Below are 19,932 nucleotides of genomic sequence, written 5' to 3' on the forward strand. Positions count from 1 at the left end.
CATAAACTTTCATTTTTCTTTCTTTCTTTTTTTTTTTTTTTTGAGACGGAGTCTCGCTCTGTCACCCAGGCTGGACTGCTGTGGCCGGATCTCAGCTCACTGCAAGCTCCGCCTCCCGGGTTCCCGCCATTCTCCTGCCTCAGCCTCCCGAGTAGCCGAGACTACAGGCGCCCGCCACCTCGCCCGGCTAGTTTTTTTTTGTATTTTTTAGTAGAGACGGGGTTTCACCGTGTTAGCCAGGATGGTCTCGATCTCCTGACCTCGTGATCCGCCCGTCTCGGCCTCCCAAAGTGCTGGGATTACAGGCTTGAGCCACTGCGCCCGGCTCATTTTTCTTTCTTCTTCTTTTTTTTATTTATAGAGACAGGGTCTTGTTCTGTCACCCAGGGTACAGTGGTGTGATCATAGCTCATTGCAGCTTTGACATCCCTGGCTCCCTCGCCTCAAGCCATCCTCCAGCCTCAGCCTCCTGAGTAGATGGGACTACAGGCACATGCCACCCTGCCTAGATAATTTTTTAATGTTTTTCTAGCGACAGGGCTCTCACTTTGTTGCCCAGGCTGGTCTCAAACTGCTTGCCTCAGGCAACCCTCCTGCCTTGGCCTCCCGAAGTGTTGGGATTACAGACACGAGCCACCATGCCCAGCAGCTTTTCTTGCTTTCCATTCCTGATGTTTTTGAGTGGTCAGGAGGTGCTTACCTGTTTATGAAAGCAGCATGGTGCTGCCCCAAGAACTTTGGCAGTGGAGCCAGGAAAACCCAAGTTCTAGTCCTGAGTCTATCCCTCATTCACGTCCTCCCTTTTCTCCTCCTCCTTTTTGTTTCGAACAAAGGAGATAAAAAAGAGGGAAAGAAAACGTGATAAGAGGCAAATGGACTACCTTTAACTTTCCCTATCATAAAGGAAGCTCTGTGAGTCAGGTCCCGTGTGTGTTTGGGTCCTGGCATTATACCTGAATCTCAGGTAAAGGTCTCCTGAAATTAGACTTAACTGGGAGTTTTGCTGGCATAAAAAACACCAGGTCCAGGCCCAGAGTGATGTAATTTTATTCTCAGGTCTAACTCTATTGTATTCTTATATTCTCAAATTCACTTCTCTGCTCTCACATTTATTTATAGACATGGATACCATTGCCAAAGCTCTGAATTATGTTTTTCTCCTTAGAGATTTGAGACCCTTGGCTCCCATTAGATCTATAATATCAATGACAGCTGTGTTGTGTATACAGCTCTCATAGCAACCAAGTGCAGTTGCCCGCCAAGGAAACCTGGCTCTGCTTTCCCCCTTGCCTATTTAGTAAATGTCCTTAAGAACAAAGAAGGTGGGAATGTTAGAGGGAGGCACAGAGGGAGTGATTAGTTTAGGGGTTATGACTAATCAGGCATGTTCCCTTTGGGGGAGGGTGGGGCATGTCTTCCACAACAGGAAGGTCCGAAGGGATTGGGGCATTTAATTTGTACCTCCCTGTATGCCAGCAGGTATAGGCTACCACTGGTTGGAGATTTAGGATGGCACCTTCTTTTGCTAGGGTGCTGTGACTGAAAGCCAACGAGGGGAGATGCAATCACAGTGAGCAGAGGGTCCCCCTGGTGTCTTTGGTGGCACGGTGGAAAGGTCGTTGTCCCTGATTCGTCTCACAGCCAAGAGCAAAGATTTATAGTGAGACTTGATGGAGGCTGTCTACTACCTGTGAGTGTGATGAAATAAGAGGTCAAGTTGCTTCTGTTGTTGGATCACTAAGAATGATGGAACTGGTGTTTTAAAATGTCTCATAAAGAGGAGACCTCTCTCTGTCACCTGAATTTCTTAATTGGCATTCCCTCTTCTATAGATAGTAATTACCACAGAGCAAAAATAACTCATATTCTCCCCTGACCCTTTGTTCCCCAATTTGTTGCAATGCATTATTCAAGGAGATGAGTAGCACTACTAACACTGGCTTCTAAAGAATTATTAGACTTAGAAAAGAACTAGGCCAGGCACAGTGGCTCACACCTGTAATCCCAGCACTTTGGGAGGCCGAGGCGAGCAGATTACTGGAGGTCAGGAGTTCAAGACCAGCCTGGCTAACATGGTGAAACCCCCTCTCTACTAAAATTCCAAAAAATAGCCGGGTGTGGTGGTGGGCGCCTGTAATCCCAACTCTTCCTCAGGAGGCTGAGTGCAGGAGAATTGCTTTTGAGCCCAGGAGGCGGAGGTTGCAGTGAGCCGAGGTTGTGCCACTGCACTCCAGCCTGGGCAACAGAGCAAGACTCCATCTCAAAAAAAAAAAAAAAACAAAAACAAAACAAAACAACAACAAAACCAGAACTAAAAATATACTTCTGTGTCTTCTGAATGATAGTTTAGCTTACAGTCCTCTAAATGTAGGTATTAACAGAATAAGAGTTGAGCGGCAAAGCTGACCCAGCTGGCCCGTTACAAAGCTCTGGGGAGCTTTCTTTTTCTTTTTCTTTTTTTTTTTTTGCTACTTAATTTTATCAAAATCTAGGGTTGTAAACATTCCATTCTCAAAGGTATGAATATGCTGCATGACGTCTCAAAAGCCCACAGAGTGAAGTTTCTAGGTGGGATAGGGCCTCCGCCTTCAGGCACAGCATGATAGCAAGCCAGGCTGACGCCCAGTGCTCCCTGGCATGCATGTGACCCTGGGAAGTGCCCAGTGATCTCTCCTCAGGTCATACCCACCCCAGGTGAAGCATGCCCCAGGCTAACACTGCCCACTGTGCATCACCTGACCTTCCCCTCGTCAACTAGGAGCAGGGACAAGAGAGGCAAGGGTCTGTGGAATAGGCAAGATTTACAGGAAATGATGTCTAGCAGCTTGTGTTTTTTTTTTTTTAAACTCCGAACACCAACATGTTCCACACGGTGGTCTCCAGTGTAGTGTGGAAAGACATAACCCTTGAAAAAAGGGGGTTTTATTGTCAATCAGCTGCAGGAAAAGCTGAATTATAGAGTTAAATCAGTGCCCTTACTGAATGAAGCCTTCTCAAAAGTTTTTAACAGTGGCCAGGCAGAGTGGCTCATGCCTGTAATCCCGGCGCTTTGGAAGGCCAAGGTGAGAGGATCACTTGAGGCCAGGAATTAAAGACTAGCCTGGACAACAAAATGAGACCCTGTCTCTACAAAATAAATAAATAAATAAATAAATAAATAAAAAATAAAGTTATTAATAGCTAATATGAATTGTATGAAGCCTTATGCCAACTTAATTGAACTTGGGAGCCTGCTGTAAATTCTAACATATCCCATCCCACAGAAACATTTCCTCATTTGGGGACCCCTGGTCTAGTGGAAAGATGATGGAAGTTGAAGTCGGGAGGGATGGTTTCCAGGTCCTGGGTAATAGCTTCATACCCACAGTGTCTGGGCAGATAAACATTGCAATAATGGAAGCATAAACAAAGTCTAAAGTGCCTTCTAATGTGGCATAGTCATGAATGTTCCCAACAATCCCCTTAGAATATCTTCCTGCCTACAAATTAAGCATAGACTGGCCCTGAGTAAAGCCTCCTGGGCACTAATGGTTTCCTTATCGACAGCAGCTCCAGGAGGCCACGGCACTCAATACTGTTTGCATTTTCTTTTTGCTAGCAAATTCTGTGCAATTAACAGCTCCTGCCTGGCCATGTCCAATCCTGGCTGCTCCTCAAGAGGATGTGTCAGGAGTCTCGGCTGGGCCAGGCGTGGGGGGCTAGGTCACACCCAAAGGCCTTCCAGGTTCCAGTAGCTGAGGCCACTGAATAGAGGGCCCTTCTCCTTTCCTGCCTTCTTTTTCCACCTTCCCAGGCCAGCAGGCTCCATCTTTTAAATTTGCTTCATGTTCCTTTGCGAATCCCAAGGAATTGCTATTTAAAATCTTTTAGAAATATACTAGTAAATATAAAAAAGAAATCTGTCTGCCCCAGCCCATCTGGCGGGCCCCATGGCATAACTCTGCCTAGTATAAACCTGCCTGAGAGAGTCCATAAGCACAGTGCTCAGTTCTTGCCAGACAGCAACTCAAGCTCATTTCACAGCCATTCTTCTTCAGAATTGCTCACATCTCTTAATCAATTCCCTTAGAACAGCAGAGCTAAGAGAAGGTTGGTGCCTGCCACTTGACTTACCTGAGAAAAACAAGGAAGCTATTATTATCCTTGGTCTTTGGACATAATCATGATTTAACAATAAATATGATGTTTTAAAATCCATAGCACCACCTCTGCAACTCAGGGATAGGCAACAAAGTCAGGGAATACAGACGACACAAACACAAGCATCTGGTTCCATTTTATTAAAAAACAAAACCAAAAGAAATTTTGCAGTGAAATTTCCTGGAATTCACAACCCTCATTTTAAAATCTTTATAGTTGCAACATATTTTTTTAGCCAGTACATAAGAACACGATTGCACTTATTTACACAATAGTCTTCTATATAACAAAAATAACCATGTTGTAATGATTGAATGTTTCCAACTATCATCCTTGATTCATTGCTAGCCCATTATGAGACAAACTGATTACGCTCTCCAAGTACATAGAGAATAGAATAAAGCAAAATAAAAGTCTGTGTCTCCTAATAGAAGACAAATTCCTTTAAAGACAGTTACTTTTTTCTTCAATTTCTTTGTATTTCAAGAGAGATATAAAGTGCCTTGAAAGAAGTAGGGTATGTGCCTGAGGTGGGGAAGAAGGAAAGAAATTTATACAGAACAAATTAAAAAACTACACTGCCTTAACTTAATCATCTAAATATGCACACAACATTGTACAGATTACTTTTGGGTAAAAAGGCTACATAATCCATTAGTACTTATTTCGGCAATTAAGAATTACCTAAAGTCCTGCAAATGTCATCAGGAGTGACATTTTTTGTGATTTTGGGTCAGATGCTATATAAATCAAGGAAGCTCAGTCACACAGTCTGAATATGGAGAGGACAGACAATGCCGAGATGGCACCATCATCTACGATCTGCAGACTAGCCAGAAAAATCTCGTGGGGAAGATAAGTAGACTTCACCCCAACATCAATCATTTTACAACAAAAGCATTTTGTTGGAAGCATTTGTTTACAATAAAAGTAATTTGTGTTAGGATAGGAAAAAAAAAAAAGCCTTTGGAATTTCCTCTTGCTAGTAGGGTGAAGATTGATTTATGATGTCATGTCTGATTATTTATAATTGTAAATTCATTATTTGCAGACTTTTTTCTAGTGGGAAATAATGTGCTGTACAAAGTGGTTAAAATAAGTTGTTTCTTTTTCACATTTTTACAAGTGGCAATTGCTGGTTATGGTCTGCAGTCTACAAAACTGGGTATCACATATGTACTGCTTGAGAGTTTCCCCTGGAAACCAGAATAATCATCCTCCCAGCTCATGAACATTTTAAAGAACAATACCCCCCCTTTTTTTTTTTTCCAGAAAATGAATGGAATGTAACTTTTCACAAATACAAAATTACTTCATTTTCTAAATGTAAGGGACACCCCTCTATAAAAATAACAGACCCTCCCCACTCCCACCCCTACATCTCTTTCTAATTATAAAATGGTAGAACCATCTCAGATTACTAATGTGAAAGCAGGAAGTAAATAGATTATGTACATGTACAAAACACATCACTATTTCACACCATTTACATTCATATGAAAGAAGTCCTTTTATTGATCTTCCTTTGCAATTTCACAAGAATAAAGTTGAGATAACTTACAAAAACAAGCAGTCCCTTGCTTATAACCACACAGACATTCTAGCCGAGGCATCTTCTTTGCAGACACAGCAACATTATCTTTCAACATTTTGCAGAAGTAAGGGCTGCCGACAGTGAGAAGATCTGTGGAGTCTCCTTCAACTTTTTAGAGTTTGTGACATTCTTTCCTCATTTGATAAATGTAGACCAAATTCTCAACTACCGAAGACATTGTATGATGAAAGGCAAGTAACTGGTTGTTGAATTCGTGACCCAAGTCAAATCAATTTGCTGAAAGAAGAACTGCGATTATTCCAGCAGAGGGCACTCTGCCCCTTGCAATAACATCCTACTGAACAGTAAGTACCACAGATGCCAACACAAATTCAGACCAAAAAGTCCATGTATGCGTTAGTTCTTCAACTGCTCTACTATACCCATTAGTACCAGCAACAGTTTGGTATCTTCTTCCAAAGAGCAGGATATACTATATTTAGCTAGCTCTTATACATGAAAATTCTTTGGCTATTTAAAATCTTCACATTCTCAAAAAGAACAATATTCCGAGTTCAGTAAAGCGCTAGATTTGTCGGAAAGTTTTGAAGGAAAAGGGGACTAAACACTAGACTTCAAAGATGGTGTGGTACTAAGGCCACAATTCATTTTTTAGATTTCAGGATTTAGTAAGGTCAATCAACAGTCTGCAAGAGAAAACCCCATAAGGTTTAATGGTTTCATTCAACCATGCAACCCACCTTCACTTTCATTTATGAGAACATTAGGAGAAAATTCAACTAGTCAATGGAAGAAACATGTGTTCATTTGGATGGTGATCAGTCTTTGGTTTATATAGCACACATGGTCCCCACATTTTCCCTGCTTCTCCAAGCCTGTCACTTCACTAAGGATAACAGACCACAGATATTCTGTCAAGCAATGACTTTGGGTAATTAAGCGACCTTCTCTAAGGATTTTTCTCCGTGTGTTCAGACATCGCAGACCTCTTAGTAGATGTATATATTTTTGTTTTATCATTATCATCAGCAAATATTTATCAGGTGGCCATAGAGCAAATGGCTCTATATTAAGTGCAAACTTCAGTAGTAGCACAGGATTAGAAGATCTTTGATCATTGAAATTCCTGAAAAAGTCACTTGATTATGAAGCACTCAAGACAGGTGAAGAGAGATGTGACTGAGCTCAGCAGGTTCTTGTAGAACAAGCAGGCTTGCAATCAAATTGCTCGATATTAAGGGGCCACGTCTAGCGTCTGGACTTGCTTCATTAGTTCTGGGATGCTAATTTAGTGTCAATAAAAGGCGTAGAGTGGAACAGTGTGGCTATTGACCCGTGGCTGTTTAAAAATTAATGTTCCTATTACACAGGGTCTGGGGTTGAGTGAGGACAAAAGGAGGGAAAAGGAAGAGCTAAGAGATGATGAGAAACTCATATCAGCATCTTAAAATTAATTTATTTTTCAGGCAATCCAGACCTTCTTTGCCATCATGAGTATTTTAACTCACGAGTATTTAATTCCTTCAAAACACAAACTCCCAAAAACCCAGGTCAGCTCTAAACCTAGGGATGAGCATTTATTTGGGGACAGCATGCACATTTTGTTAAGCACAGCAGCTTTCCAGCCCTGCTTTGACCAGCTTCCTGATCAGAGATCCTGCCATCCTCTTTTCTGACTTCCTGCAGGGTGACACTCCCATCCCATTTTAACTGCCAACATCAAATGTACTCATCCATACAATGGCATGGATGAGGGATCTCGGTGGCCAAGAGCACTGCATGAAGAACCATGCATCCCCACCTTAGGAGGGGAGTCTCTTTGTGTCTCTTTGTCAGTCTTCAGGAATTAGTGGCCCTCAGATCACTTACGATGAGCAAGCTCTAGTGCTAAGATGTGAGGAAGAATGGGCGTTCCAACAGGTACAGTATACAAGTTTTTCCAAGAAATTCTAACCCTGGGGGCTCAGGCGAATGAGGAGGGTCAAATGCTGAGGGTGGGAGAAAGCAGACCTAGACAGCATTCTGGAATTGTTGCTTTGCCATTATTTGCCCAGAAAACATTTATGGTAAGGAAGCCTGAAAACATGGCAATGGTTGTTAAGATGGGTTGTGATACAACTGGTGATATGAGAAGTGAAAATGAAACTGACTCTATTAGGGAGGACATTGGTTTATAGCAAACTGGTTTGCCTCATCAGAAGTGAATATGGATATTGCTACACAATAAAAAGAAGAAAAACACCAACAACAGTAACAATGGTAATCACGATAATGATAATAACTCTGTAGGTATAGAACCTCCAGTTTTTTTTTGTTCTGAAGGTTATTTCAGAGTTTCTTGCAAGAGAGAAAACAAATTAGAAATAAAAGGGGGGGAGAGAAGATGGGAAAATAATTGATGTATGTGTATACAAAGTAAGATATAGGCAGTCAGAGAAAAACAGATACAGACAGAAAAGGAAAATAAATCTAAGTGAGAGAAAATATAAAAGTGCTACTGGAAACTGCCTTAGTGGCCTGAGTACCAGAAAAGGCTGGACTCTGGCTCCACAGAGGGAGTGACTCCATATCCCAGATTTTTTGAAAAAGTTTTGATTCAAGGATTTATTTTTAAGTCAGGGTGATATATTCACTGGATAACTAAATGTCATTTGATTTTTTATGCTCTGCAAAAATATCCATCTAAACAAAATTCATAGATAAGAAAGAATCCTATGTTAGATCACTGGCATTGATTTGGTTTTGAGAGTATGGTAGCCTCAGGGATGTCCGGGCAGTGACTGAAATGGCCACTGGGCATGGTGCTTTTTGAAACGACCAAACCCACATCTATGAATTTCCAGGATATTTCACGAGGGTGAAGGAAATGTTAAAAACAAGAAAATAAAACAAAACAAAAAAACCAAATGAACATTTTTGGACAGAGCTTTGCCTCTGTGATTCTGATCATTACCATGTGATGTCAAAAGTGGGTAGGTACCTTTGCCACTTTTAATTTTCTACCTTCTCCAGACTCTACCTCTCCCTGCGTAGATGACCAGAGTTGACACTCCTGGGGATGTCAAGCCCCAGAGATTAAGTCAATGTTCAAAAGCTATATTCATAGTCAGGGCTCAGCTCTTCCAAAGGGACTAGCCGCACAGGAGGTAGCAGTTCCTAAAGGTAACCCTAAATTATTTTGAGTGAATGCAAATGTTCCTTTTCTTCCCCATAGCATTGGGGTGGCAGGTGGATGCTGACTTGGAGTAAAATGCTGGCTGTTGGAGGTGGTCATAATTCACCAAGTAGAGGCCGGATGATCACAGGCCCCCAAAGATTCTTTTTCAATAAGGCCACATAAAGTCTTGCATTTGGAGTCAATACGTAATTTATCATTCTTTCCTCCCAAGTCCATGAGTTTTCACTAAGCTGTGGGACTGGGGGACACTGGGAAAGGACTTTCACCAACCATGAAGAAGAAGAAGGGGTTGAGGTAAAGTTGGGTGATTTCAGTCTGGAGTTCTCTTTGGCTCCTAAGTGCCACATATCAGTCCAAGGGTTTGCCGTAGAAGTGAGGGGTATAATTTTGTTTCAGCACCAAATCAGCATGGTTTGTGTGACTTTTAAGTAACAACTAGTCAGAGAAGTAGTAACAGATGGTCATGGACATCAGTGATATGGTTAGAAAGTTCAAGCAGAAATTTTAAAAAGGGTTGCCTGAATCTTTATTCACCACAAAGTAAATGAACCTCTGGGCCTCTCATTAGGCGACTTGGGTGGTGTCCAGTTCTCCCTGGAGGTAATTAAGGTTTTAACCTTCTTTTCTTTTGTAAGGGTCAGGGGATCTTGTGAGAATACTGGAGGAACTCTAGACCTGCATTGTCCAATTGGCAGCCACTAGCCACATGTGACTATCCAAATTGAGAGGTGCTGTGAGTGTAAAAGACACAATGGATTTAGAAGACTTAGTACACAAAAACATGTAAAACACGTCATTAATTTACATTACTGACATGTTGAAACAATATTAGGTTAAAGTACATGATTCAAATTATCTTTACCTGTTTCTTCTTACACTTTAAAATGTGGCTAGTAGAAAATTTAAAATTATGTCTGTGACTTGCATTATGTTTCTGTTGGACAGTGCTAGTCTAGACTCTTGCTACAGAAAAATGCACATCTGCTAATACACAGTTTGCATTTGCTTCTATAGGGTACACACACCCTCTGACACTCATCTGTAGACTACTGGGTCTCCAGGTCAGAGTCTCTTGTTTGAGGGAGCTAAAGAAGGCTATAAGGAAGGGCTGTTTCCCTGTTCTTTCTTCTGAAAGGGAAACTTTCTGGTTAAGTTTTTTTTTTTCTTTTTTTCTTTTTTTAAAACTATCAAAGCTACAGGAAAATCCTCCAGAAACAAACCTTTGGTAAGTCATGAAAGGCAAAGGCTCAGGGGGTTTTGGGGTCAGATCTGCAAGCCTCGGGTTGGCCTTTGAGACCCCTCATCATCTATGAGGCATCCTGTAAGTGCAGCTGTGGCCAGGGCTTGCATATACAATCAATTCCTGATTCACCTAGCTCTTGGCAGGAAGAGAAAATACTCGTTAATCAGAGGACTAAACAATCCAAAGCGCATTCTCTCTGGGAATGGAATATAATTTATATTTCTGTTGCTGTTGAATTATCCTTCTAATTCCACTGGACTAAAGTTAATACCAGTAATACTAAAATTTGTTTGGGCAAAGCCAACTGAAGGAGGAGTCGGTGGCGCAAGCCTATGCTGACTGTGAAAAATAAACACCTTCGAGATCAAGAATCCCACAGTGAGAGCTAGGATTTGAAGGTATCCAGAGACTGCAAACTCTGTGACTAACAGTAATTTTTAAACAAGGCAAAGCAAACCAACTCCTACTTGGATTTAAAACTTCAATCATTTAGATTTTCATTCTCAGCAACATAGTGGTGTCAAGTCTCAAAGGCTGTTATTACATGGTACGTGTCAGGTAACTCTACCTCCCCAAGCTATGAAGCCTGATTGCCACAAATCATAGCTATCTGCAAAAATGGGTCCTGCCTGTGAAAGGCTCATCAGTGGTCCTGCAGCTAGAGGAGCTTGGGGATTCATGCTGTTAAACCCTTCACTTTATAGATGGAGAAGCTGAGGCTTAGTAAAGCGTGTGGTTCATCTAGGATTCTCGATTCAGAGCTCTCTTCATTCCTTCCTGTCTCTTTTCCCACACACAGAGAGTGGATTTCATTACAGGAAGCGCTGGACTCCTACGGAGATGCGACCTTTCTGAGGGTAATAATCATTTGCCTTGCCTGTCTACTTATAAACCATCAAATAGGAAATTGGTAAAGGTGGTGAAAAAAGAGCAGCTAGTATTCTCCCTTGACCTGCACTCCATGTCTCAGCAGGTGGCAAGGATTTACAGCAGAACCAAACTCCTTTTGAATGAGTATTAGTCTGATGAGGTGGAAAAGCCCCCATCAATACATAAAAACAACTCAGTGAGAAAAGGTTTCTTTCCTAGTTAATCCAAGCCGTGGCCTGGTCTTTGCCAGCTGTGTAGAGATAAGGTGATCCGTCTGATTGTTCAGAGACGCTATCAGTGACCTTAGTCATCTCTGTATCTGGATAGTCTGAATGTATTACAAAATTGCCCACTGCAAAAATAGCACATTTCTGTCATAGTTACAAAAAATGAATAAAAACAGAAACAGTTTAAAAATACCGTTGGGTTTCAGTATTTACTTGATACCTTTTTCCCTTCCCTCTTACTTTGTCTATTTCAATCAGGATAAACTTGATTTAGCAAATTCTCATGCTGCATACTTTTTGGTTCAAATGATACAGCAAATCACACCTCATTCCTCACTAGGCATCTGGACACACTCAGGGAGCCCTGGGAAGCAATCTGCTAGGGATTCACCTAAATCCTTCCACATGGTCTGGTGAGATGCAACAGAAGTGTGTTGAAATTAAGGTAAAAGCTTGGTGCTACTGCAGCCCCCACCGTGTTTACCATTGGACTTAAAAATGATTGGCTTTTCTCTAAAGCCTCCATCTTTTACAGAACCCACTTACAGAGGTAAGAAAAAAACTGTTCTAGCCCAGGGGAAACCAATGCAACCGGCATTTTGTTTTCAATGGGAAGAAAATGTGGTATCTGGTTTTAAAACCAGCCCTACAACCACCAAAGACTGGATGCCTTGGAGGGGACTTCTGAGTTTAGAATTTCAGCCAAAGACTGTAAGACCCAGAAGAATGGAACGGCTTCCCTGGAGCTCCCTTCTCACGTCACGTGGGCCCTTAATCAAGCCTGGCAAGTGGAAGCCAGTGTGATGTGGCTTAAAATAACCAGCAGTGGCCTCAGCCGATTTAGAGCTTAGTGTTGGGGTCTCTGGCAGCTGGGATTTTTAAAGGCCCACTTAGAAGAACTTAGATTCTTAATGAAAGCTGGCCTTAGTCCATTTCAGGGTGCGGAGGCACTTCTCAAAGCCATGCACACTTCATGCTGAGAGGCCAAGACCCCATATCTCAGAGATGGAATACAAACTGATCATAGCAGGAACTGGTGCTTCTAAACAGAAATCTATACAAAAGCTGCAGTGAATCAAAGGAAAAACAAAGGAACAGATGGAAAGTAAACTACAAATAATCTTTAAAAAATTGCCAAAGAAATCAAACAACATGCCAAAAACAAGAACAATAAGACATGGAAAGAATTGAAATGAAACTAAGAAATCCTAAAGGTGGCCTTTCAGTCTGTTTAAGGAGCTTCTGAAGTGTATGTCTACATGGACATGGGAGTGGAAATCAGCTTTTAAATTCCCAGCTGCTAAGGCCACAGACTGCCGTACAGATGGAGAAACTGCATCCTGATTGACAAGACTTTGGATATTGCTTTTCGTCAGCATTCTTGAACAGAGCGCCCTGGAGTTGCCAAGGTGATCTGGAGGTGTGTGTGTGCCTGGTCCAAGTCTTGGAGCACTCCTCCCTTCCTTTCCCTTGGGTCCTACTATCTCTTTTCTTCTGGATTTGTCATTTCAAGATTTCACCTCTTCACAGTCCTGGTCAGTGGAAAGTTCTACATCAGACAGTCCAACCTCCATTGCCATGATCAAGGAGATGTCAGAATCGCTGCTTACAGCTGGCTCCTGCTCACCTGGGAGGAGAAAGCAAAGTTCACAGTGAACACTGAGCTATGTCTTTGCATGCTGGTTATTTCAGTACAATTGCCTGTAATAATATTTCTTTAAAGGCCAAGAGAAGGTATTAGAAAAATTGGGTATTCCATAAAAACTCTAGTTAAAGCCTCATCTCACATGGGTCAAAAAGTTAAATGCAAACAAAAGAAACTAGAAGAATAAAATATATCATCTAAGGATATGTCTAAGTAGGAAAATATATATCTACTATAAGTAGGGCAAGAAATTCTATTTAGAAAAGTAATTGGGCAATTCACAGAAGAAAAGATTTTTACATATGCGTAACATTTAAAAATGTTTAACACGTGTAAAATAAAATCAAAAGGCATATCAAACTCAGGAATTTGCAAAAAATTTCACAAAGGTTTCTATTCTTAACATATAGGAAATTTTTAAATCAATAAGAAAACCAGTTCTATAGAAAAATGGACAAAGGCTACCATTACACAATTCATGGAAGAGTGTAATGTAAATGACCGATAAATATAAGGTAAAAATAAGATATCCTTTTTTGTCTATGTAATCTTCACTCTTTAAAAAAGATAATATTACAGTTAAGGGTACATTGAGGTAGGTAGGTACATGATATACTGCATATAGAACTGCAGAATTTTCACCCAGTAATTGCATTTCCAGGATGTATTATAGAGAAGTAACTGGAGATGCAAAACTACTCAATTAAGCATTATTTACAGTAGCAAAACATTGCAAGTAACTTAAAGTCCAACAACAGAGAATATCTGAATAAACCTATTGCTTTTAAAGGACAATCTTGTTATAACCATTAAAATGGCGTTTTCAAATAATTTGTAGTTACATGAGAAAATGTTCACGGTATACTGTGAAGTGAGAACAGAAACATTTAAAGCTTTGTATGCAATGGGGTCAACAGAGAAAGTTAAATGGAAGCAAGGAAACCAAAAATGCTAACGAGAGTCATGTCTGGGGTTGGGATTTATGTTCATTTTCTTTTAACTTTTTTTTTCAGTTCTCCCAAATACTCTTCAATGAACATATATCACTTACTCATTCAAGACCTATCTACTGTGTCCCTACTGCACACTAAGGATTATGCTAGAGGCTATGGATATAGCGGAGAGCAAGACAATCCCTGTCCTCAAGGAGCTTAGTGTCTGGTGGGAAGGTAGACCGTTCACTAGGCAGACATGTACCGGGTATTACAGAAGCAGGTAAGAGGGCTATGTAACCATATACTGGGTACAATGTCTGAGTCCTAAAGGATAATCTGTGTTATAGTCAGGTGAATAAGAAGAAATAATCTTTTAAGCAATAGCATGTGCAGATGGCTGGAGGTGATAGGGAGCTGTGGGCAGGCAGATATCAGAGAGTTTTTAATTTGACTGGAATGCAGAGTCAAGCTAGGGAATATGGACAGAGGAGGCCAGAGAGCTGAGCTGCATAAAGGCAGCTTTCAACCCCAAAGGTCTTATACTTTCTCTTACTTTGCAGAAGAAATATGCAATTAAAAAAACCAACAAAAATGTCTAAGTACTAAAGAATAATAATGGTTATAATACTTCTGTTCTGATAATCACTAATGTAATTTTTTCATGTTGTGACACAGTTAAGAAAAATACCTGAGTTTCACGAAGGACAGTGAATTCCTAAGATGTTTTAAAGGAGACAAATAAGAGAACTAACAAAGAATTATGGCCTGAAGAATCAGTTTCAAAGAAATGGGGTATTTCACAGGGAAATATCCAACCTAAAGACTAAGCTCTTATATGTTTCCTAGATCCATAATTGCAGGAAATTCATAGCAATGTAACAGATCAATGGTTAAATGAAAACCCTGGAAGCAGCTCTATAAAGATACAAGTCTTTGGTATTTAAAAACAGTGGCATTACACAAATAGTCAAGAAAACTAGTCATTTAGAAAAAAGTGAAACTGGATCTGTGCCTCACACTTCACTACAAGTGTGATGTGTGTGTGTGTGCACTTCCTTTCCATTTATCTTCTCCAGAGCCATCTGGTGCCTTTGATCCCTGACCTTCAGGGAATTCTCAAGGGCAAACAGAGATGGTTTTCCCTTTCCCCGTAGCTGATTCGTGCTTGTTTTCTCAGCAGGGTCGTGGTGTGCTGTTGTGCAGGGTGTGTACTGCACTACTGCAGAGCACAGCTTCACTCCGGAGTCCGAGTGAGCAGTGGCTCCTGAAGTGGGGCAGGACACAACCCACACAGCCGGATGCAAGGGCTTGCTGTGTCTCCAGTCTACTAAGTCATGGACTGTTCATCTGTTTTTTGCAGTTGCCTAAATTTTGTTATTGTCTCTTCTTGCATTTTACCTGTCCATGTTGTGCTCTGTCTTAAAAAAAAATCCCTTCACTGTGGTTTTTGTGGAATTTCAGGAGAGACTGGGAGTGGCTTCAAATGGCAGGTCCACTCTTTTTGCTCAGTGCTCTTCTTAAGCATCATTTTTACAATAAGAACTATATATATGTGTGTGTGTGTGTATACTTTATACTTATGAGAACTGGGAATCTATCTTACTTTATACTGTATTCTAGCCTCTGCTATTAGTAACTGCATGTGTTATTTTGTCAAAATTGTTTTTCTTCTTCAGGGCTGAAGTTTAATTGTCTAGAAAATGAGAATTTGGACTGGATGCATTAGAGTCCTTTCCAGTTGTTGTTTATGCATGTTTATGTGTTGATGCCAATCAAATACAGGGCCTCCTACATAGTGGGTTCCTGATGAATAATTATTAGATAGAATGACCACTGAGAAACAAAGTTGCCTTTTTTACAATTCTTCAGATTGTTTTTATTTTTGCAATTTTTTTTCTTAATAAAAAAGGCCTGCTATTGTATATTTAGTACAAGTATGAACGAATGGGAGAATTCCCACTTGGAGGTGTAATGAAAGCTGAAATCTTATTCCTGGAGATAAAAAATGAGAGCTGTACTTTATAGGGAATTTAATTTCCACTTCTTCTCTTGCAGTGGCCCATCAATCAACTCGGCTCACAGGAAGCCAAAATTTTCAGCTCACAATTAAACTGGAAGTCAACCAAAGAGCTCATCATGGAATGAATTTATGACTTTCATATGGGTCCAGCAAAAAAATAAAAAAAAAAAAGCAGCACAGATAAAGAGCTGAGTTAGTTACAGTTCTATAGAGACAGAACTCACTGCTACCTACAGTGGCAGCTTCTCAACTTCATTCTGGCTTTGCAGCCACCAGCCTCAGCAGATCCCATAGTTTTCTAAATGGGAGTGTGTGAACTGAAAGAAAAAGGGGCCACAGGGACTGATGTAACTATGAGCTGCTGAATTCATGGTGCTACTTTGGAAATTAAGACTGTACTATACAGTGCAAGGCAAAGGTGAATTCAAATAAATGAAAATAGAGAAATTTACAAAAATGGTTCAATTTTTATGATATAACATTGCACCAATATCATCTAATCATTTTCCATTTAAAACCTTGTTTCTAAAATAATCCGAGGATGTGAAATTATTCTAAGTATGTCCTATGTTTTTAATGAAACTTGGTTTGTTCCGTAATTTTTAACAGTGTTTATTGTTTAATCAAGGCAGATGTTTTACTTTTAGGCTACAATAATATGAATGAAAACTTTGTCAGCAAAATATTTAGAAGGTTCTCTGCAGTTGGTACTAATTGGGGATGATAAGTGGCTATTAATAACATAAATGTTGACTGAATTTGCCTCCTTCTCTGCAAAAACTAACAAAAACTAATGTAAAAGTAATATTAGCCCTCATTGGATACAATCACCCTTTGATGTATTTTTATTTGAGGTATTTTTATTCCAGTTTAGAGATGAAAAATACTCTTAGTCCATTTGACATAGTAGGATCCTATCTATTTGATATACTTTCTTCCTTTGGTTTTCTTTTTTTTTAAAATTTATTTATTATTATTATTATACTTTAAGTTCTAGGGTACATGTGCATAACGTGCAGGTTTGTTACATATGTATACTTGTGCCATGTTGGTGTGCTGCACCCATCAACTCATCAGCACCCATCAACTCGTCATTTACATCAGGTATAACTCCCAATGCAATCCCTCCCCCCTCCCCCCTCCCCATGATAGGCCCCGGTGTGTGATGTTCCCCTTCCCAAGTCCAAGTGATCTCATTGTTCAGTTCCCACCTATGAGTGAGAACATGCGGTGTTTGGTTTTCTGTTCTTGTGATAGTTTGCTAAGAATGATGGTTTCCAGCTGCATCCATGTCCCTACAAAGGACACAAACTCATCCTTTTTTATGGCTGCATAGTATTCCATCGTGTATATGTGCCACATTTTCTTAATCCAGTCTGTCACTGATGGACATTTGGGTTGATTCCAAGTCTTTATATTGTAAAACATTGAGAGATTTAAACAGGAGGTAATCTGATTTGCCTAACATTTTAAGAGGTCACTCTTGCTGTTACAAGAAAAATATTGGCAGGACAATGGGCAGAAGGAATCCAGTTAGGAAACTATTACAGGAGAACAGAGGACACATGGTGGCTTGTTGTGGTGATAAGGGTGGAGATGAGGGGACAAATGAAAGAATGATTTTGAATGAAGGATCCACAGGAAATGATGGACTATCCAAGGGCAGTAAAAGAGGAGAAAGTAGAGAATAATTCCCATGTTTTTGAGCAATACAGATACCATTTATTGAGCCAGAGAAACTAGAGAAGAAGCAGGTGTTAGAACTACATCAAGAGTTCAGGTTTGCATATGCTGTGTTTGAGATGCCCAAGGTTGATGTGGAGCAGGCAGCCAGATACTTGAGTCTGGAGTTTAGAGGAGAGGCCATGACTGTCAATACATTTGGAAGTCTTCAGTACAGAAAAGGTATTTTAAACCACAGAAGAGATGAGGTTTTTTTGTTTTTTGTTTTGTTTTTTTTTAGGAAGCGATTGTAGCATGAGAAAATAAGGTCAGGGACAGAACTTGGTGAAACCCAAACATTGAGAGCCAAAGACTCAAACTGGTGACTCTTGATGCTGTTTTGTTTGGGCTGGACAATGTTTTGTTTTGTTTCAAATGTGAATTAGTTACCAATATTTGGAAGTCTGGACATTTCACATACAAATTTGTGTTTGAAATTTGTCTTGGAAAATGGAAGATATGGTAATATGTGCCTGATTCCCAGATGGACACCACTGGTGGGAGCTGAGAAAGGCTGTGCCATTAGCCCAGGGGACACAGGCTCCAGGTTATCACAGTCACCAAATGGGCTACATCAGTGGTTCACACAGATTGCCTGGCCTGTGCAGACTTTTATTTGAGTTTGAAGTCTCATAGGAGGAGAGCAGAAGAATAGCAGAGGAAAGTAATCCCCCAAAAGAGCCTGAAAATGGCCAGAGAATGGTAACAGGGAAACTAGAAGAATATAGTGTCATTGATTCATTTCCTCATTTTCCTTCAAATATACTCCTTTGTCTTTTATAAATAAAATCCATACCCAAGGAAAAGAGAGACTGTAGCATTACTGGATCGACTGGGGTGGACTTAAAGACTGATCCCAAGTCATCTCATTCTCTGTCTTCAATCTTATCACAGTGTTACAGAGCGTCTGCTTAGATGGAGCAGAAAATACTGTATTAATTTTATTAATTTATTTTTGAGACAGGGTCTCTCTCTGTCACCCAAGCTGATGCAGTGGCATGATCTTGGCTCAGTGCACCCTCTGCCTCACAGCTCAAGCCATCCTCCCACCTCAGTCTCCCAAGTAGCAGGGACCACATACCTGTGCCACTACACCCCACTAATTTTTGTATTTTTGGTAGAGACAGGGTTTCATTCTTGCCCAGGCTGGTGTTGAACTCCTGGGCTCAAGCAATCCTCCTGCCTTGCCCTGCCAAAGTCCTGGGATTACAGGCATGAGCCACCATGCCTGGCCTATTCTATTTTAAATGGCGCTTTGTGACCTACTTTGTTCTCAAAACTATTGCTTTCATATATTTCCACTTGAATTCTGAGTAAAATCCATCAGTAGTCTAAACTGTGGTTAACCAAATAATTCTCAGTGGTGGGGTTTATTAATTCCATTTAGTCCATAAATTATTAATATCTTTGGTTTATCTCCTTCCTCTTAAATACATAAAATGTTACCTAAAGACTCACAAGTTTCCCTTTGTGAAACATGCATTGCAGTTGTAGTTCTGCTGTGGCTTTGATATAATTGTCGGTAACAGTGGGCCCCATGACTGTTCAAATTCTTTCCAACCATGAGAAGACAAGACTCTGAGATCTGCCCTGTTCAGTGCTGGGTATATCCAGGGCCTGTATCAATTCCTTGGCTTAAGCTCATTCCATTATCAATGTTCCCATGTCAGGATCCTGCTGCACTCCTTCATAAAGAGGAGGCACTTGGTAAATATTTCTAGAATTGAGATAAAATTGTAGATGCTTTCTGGTCACACAGGGCCTAAGTATTTTATTTTAATAGCTAATAAGAATATTAATGCTTACTGAGTACTTAGTCCATGCCAAGAACTATACTTTATTTTATTTTTTTGAGACTGGGTTTCGCTGTCTTGCCCAGGCTGGAGCTTAGTGGTGCAATCACAGCTCACTGGAGTTTTACTCTGCCACCCAGGCTGGAATGCAGTGGCACAGTCTCGGCTCACAGCAGCCTCTGCCTCCTGAGTTCAAGCGACTGTTCTGCCTCAGCCTCCTGAGTAGCTGGGACTACAGGCATCTGCCACCACACCTGTGCAGCCTCTATTTGAGCGATTCTCCTGCCTCAGCCTGTTGAGTAGCTGATTTTTTTTTTTTTTTTTTTTTTTAAGTAGAGACGAGGTCTCACTATGTTGACTGGGCTGGTCTTGAACTTCTGATCTCAAGCAATCCTCCCTCCTTGGCCTCCCAAAGTACTGGGATTACAGACATGAGCTACCATGCCCAGCCTATGCTAAGTGCTTTAAATAATTTAATATTCTTAATTAACTATGACATAAAAGTATTACTATTTCCATTTTCAGGTAATAAAAAAGGTTTAAAATTCCACAGCTTACATAACAGTAAGAGTTGGAAACAGAATTCAAATCCTGGTTTTATCTG

At 40.5% G+C, this 19,932-nt stretch overlaps 1 protein-coding gene across 4 annotated transcripts in view; it reads right to left on the reverse strand.

The window, feature by feature from the left end:
* Positions 1–4,265: 4,265 nt before the first annotated feature.
* RNF150 (ring finger protein 150) overlaps positions 4,266–19,932 on the reverse strand; it is a 281,379-nt gene continuing 265,712 nt past the window's right edge. For 3 of the 4 annotated variants that reach the window (XR_012435131.1, XR_012435132.1, XM_045392903.3), the window contains one exon: positions 12,315–12,840. Coding sequence is in view for 1 of the 4 variants with exons in the window: in XM_005555970.5 (XP_005556027.1) it covers positions 12,722–12,840 (119 nt within the window). In the remaining 3 variants the exon portion in view is untranslated. Of the gene's footprint in view, positions 12,841–19,932 lie in introns of all 4 variants that reach the window. The other variant, XM_005555970.5, reaches the window with a different exon arrangement.

The sequence above is a fragment of the Macaca fascicularis genome, chromosome 5 (genome assembly GCF_037993035.2).
Source record: "Macaca fascicularis isolate 582-1 chromosome 5, T2T-MFA8v1.1".
NCBI lineage: Eukaryota > Metazoa > Chordata > Mammalia > Primates > Cercopithecidae > Macaca > Macaca fascicularis.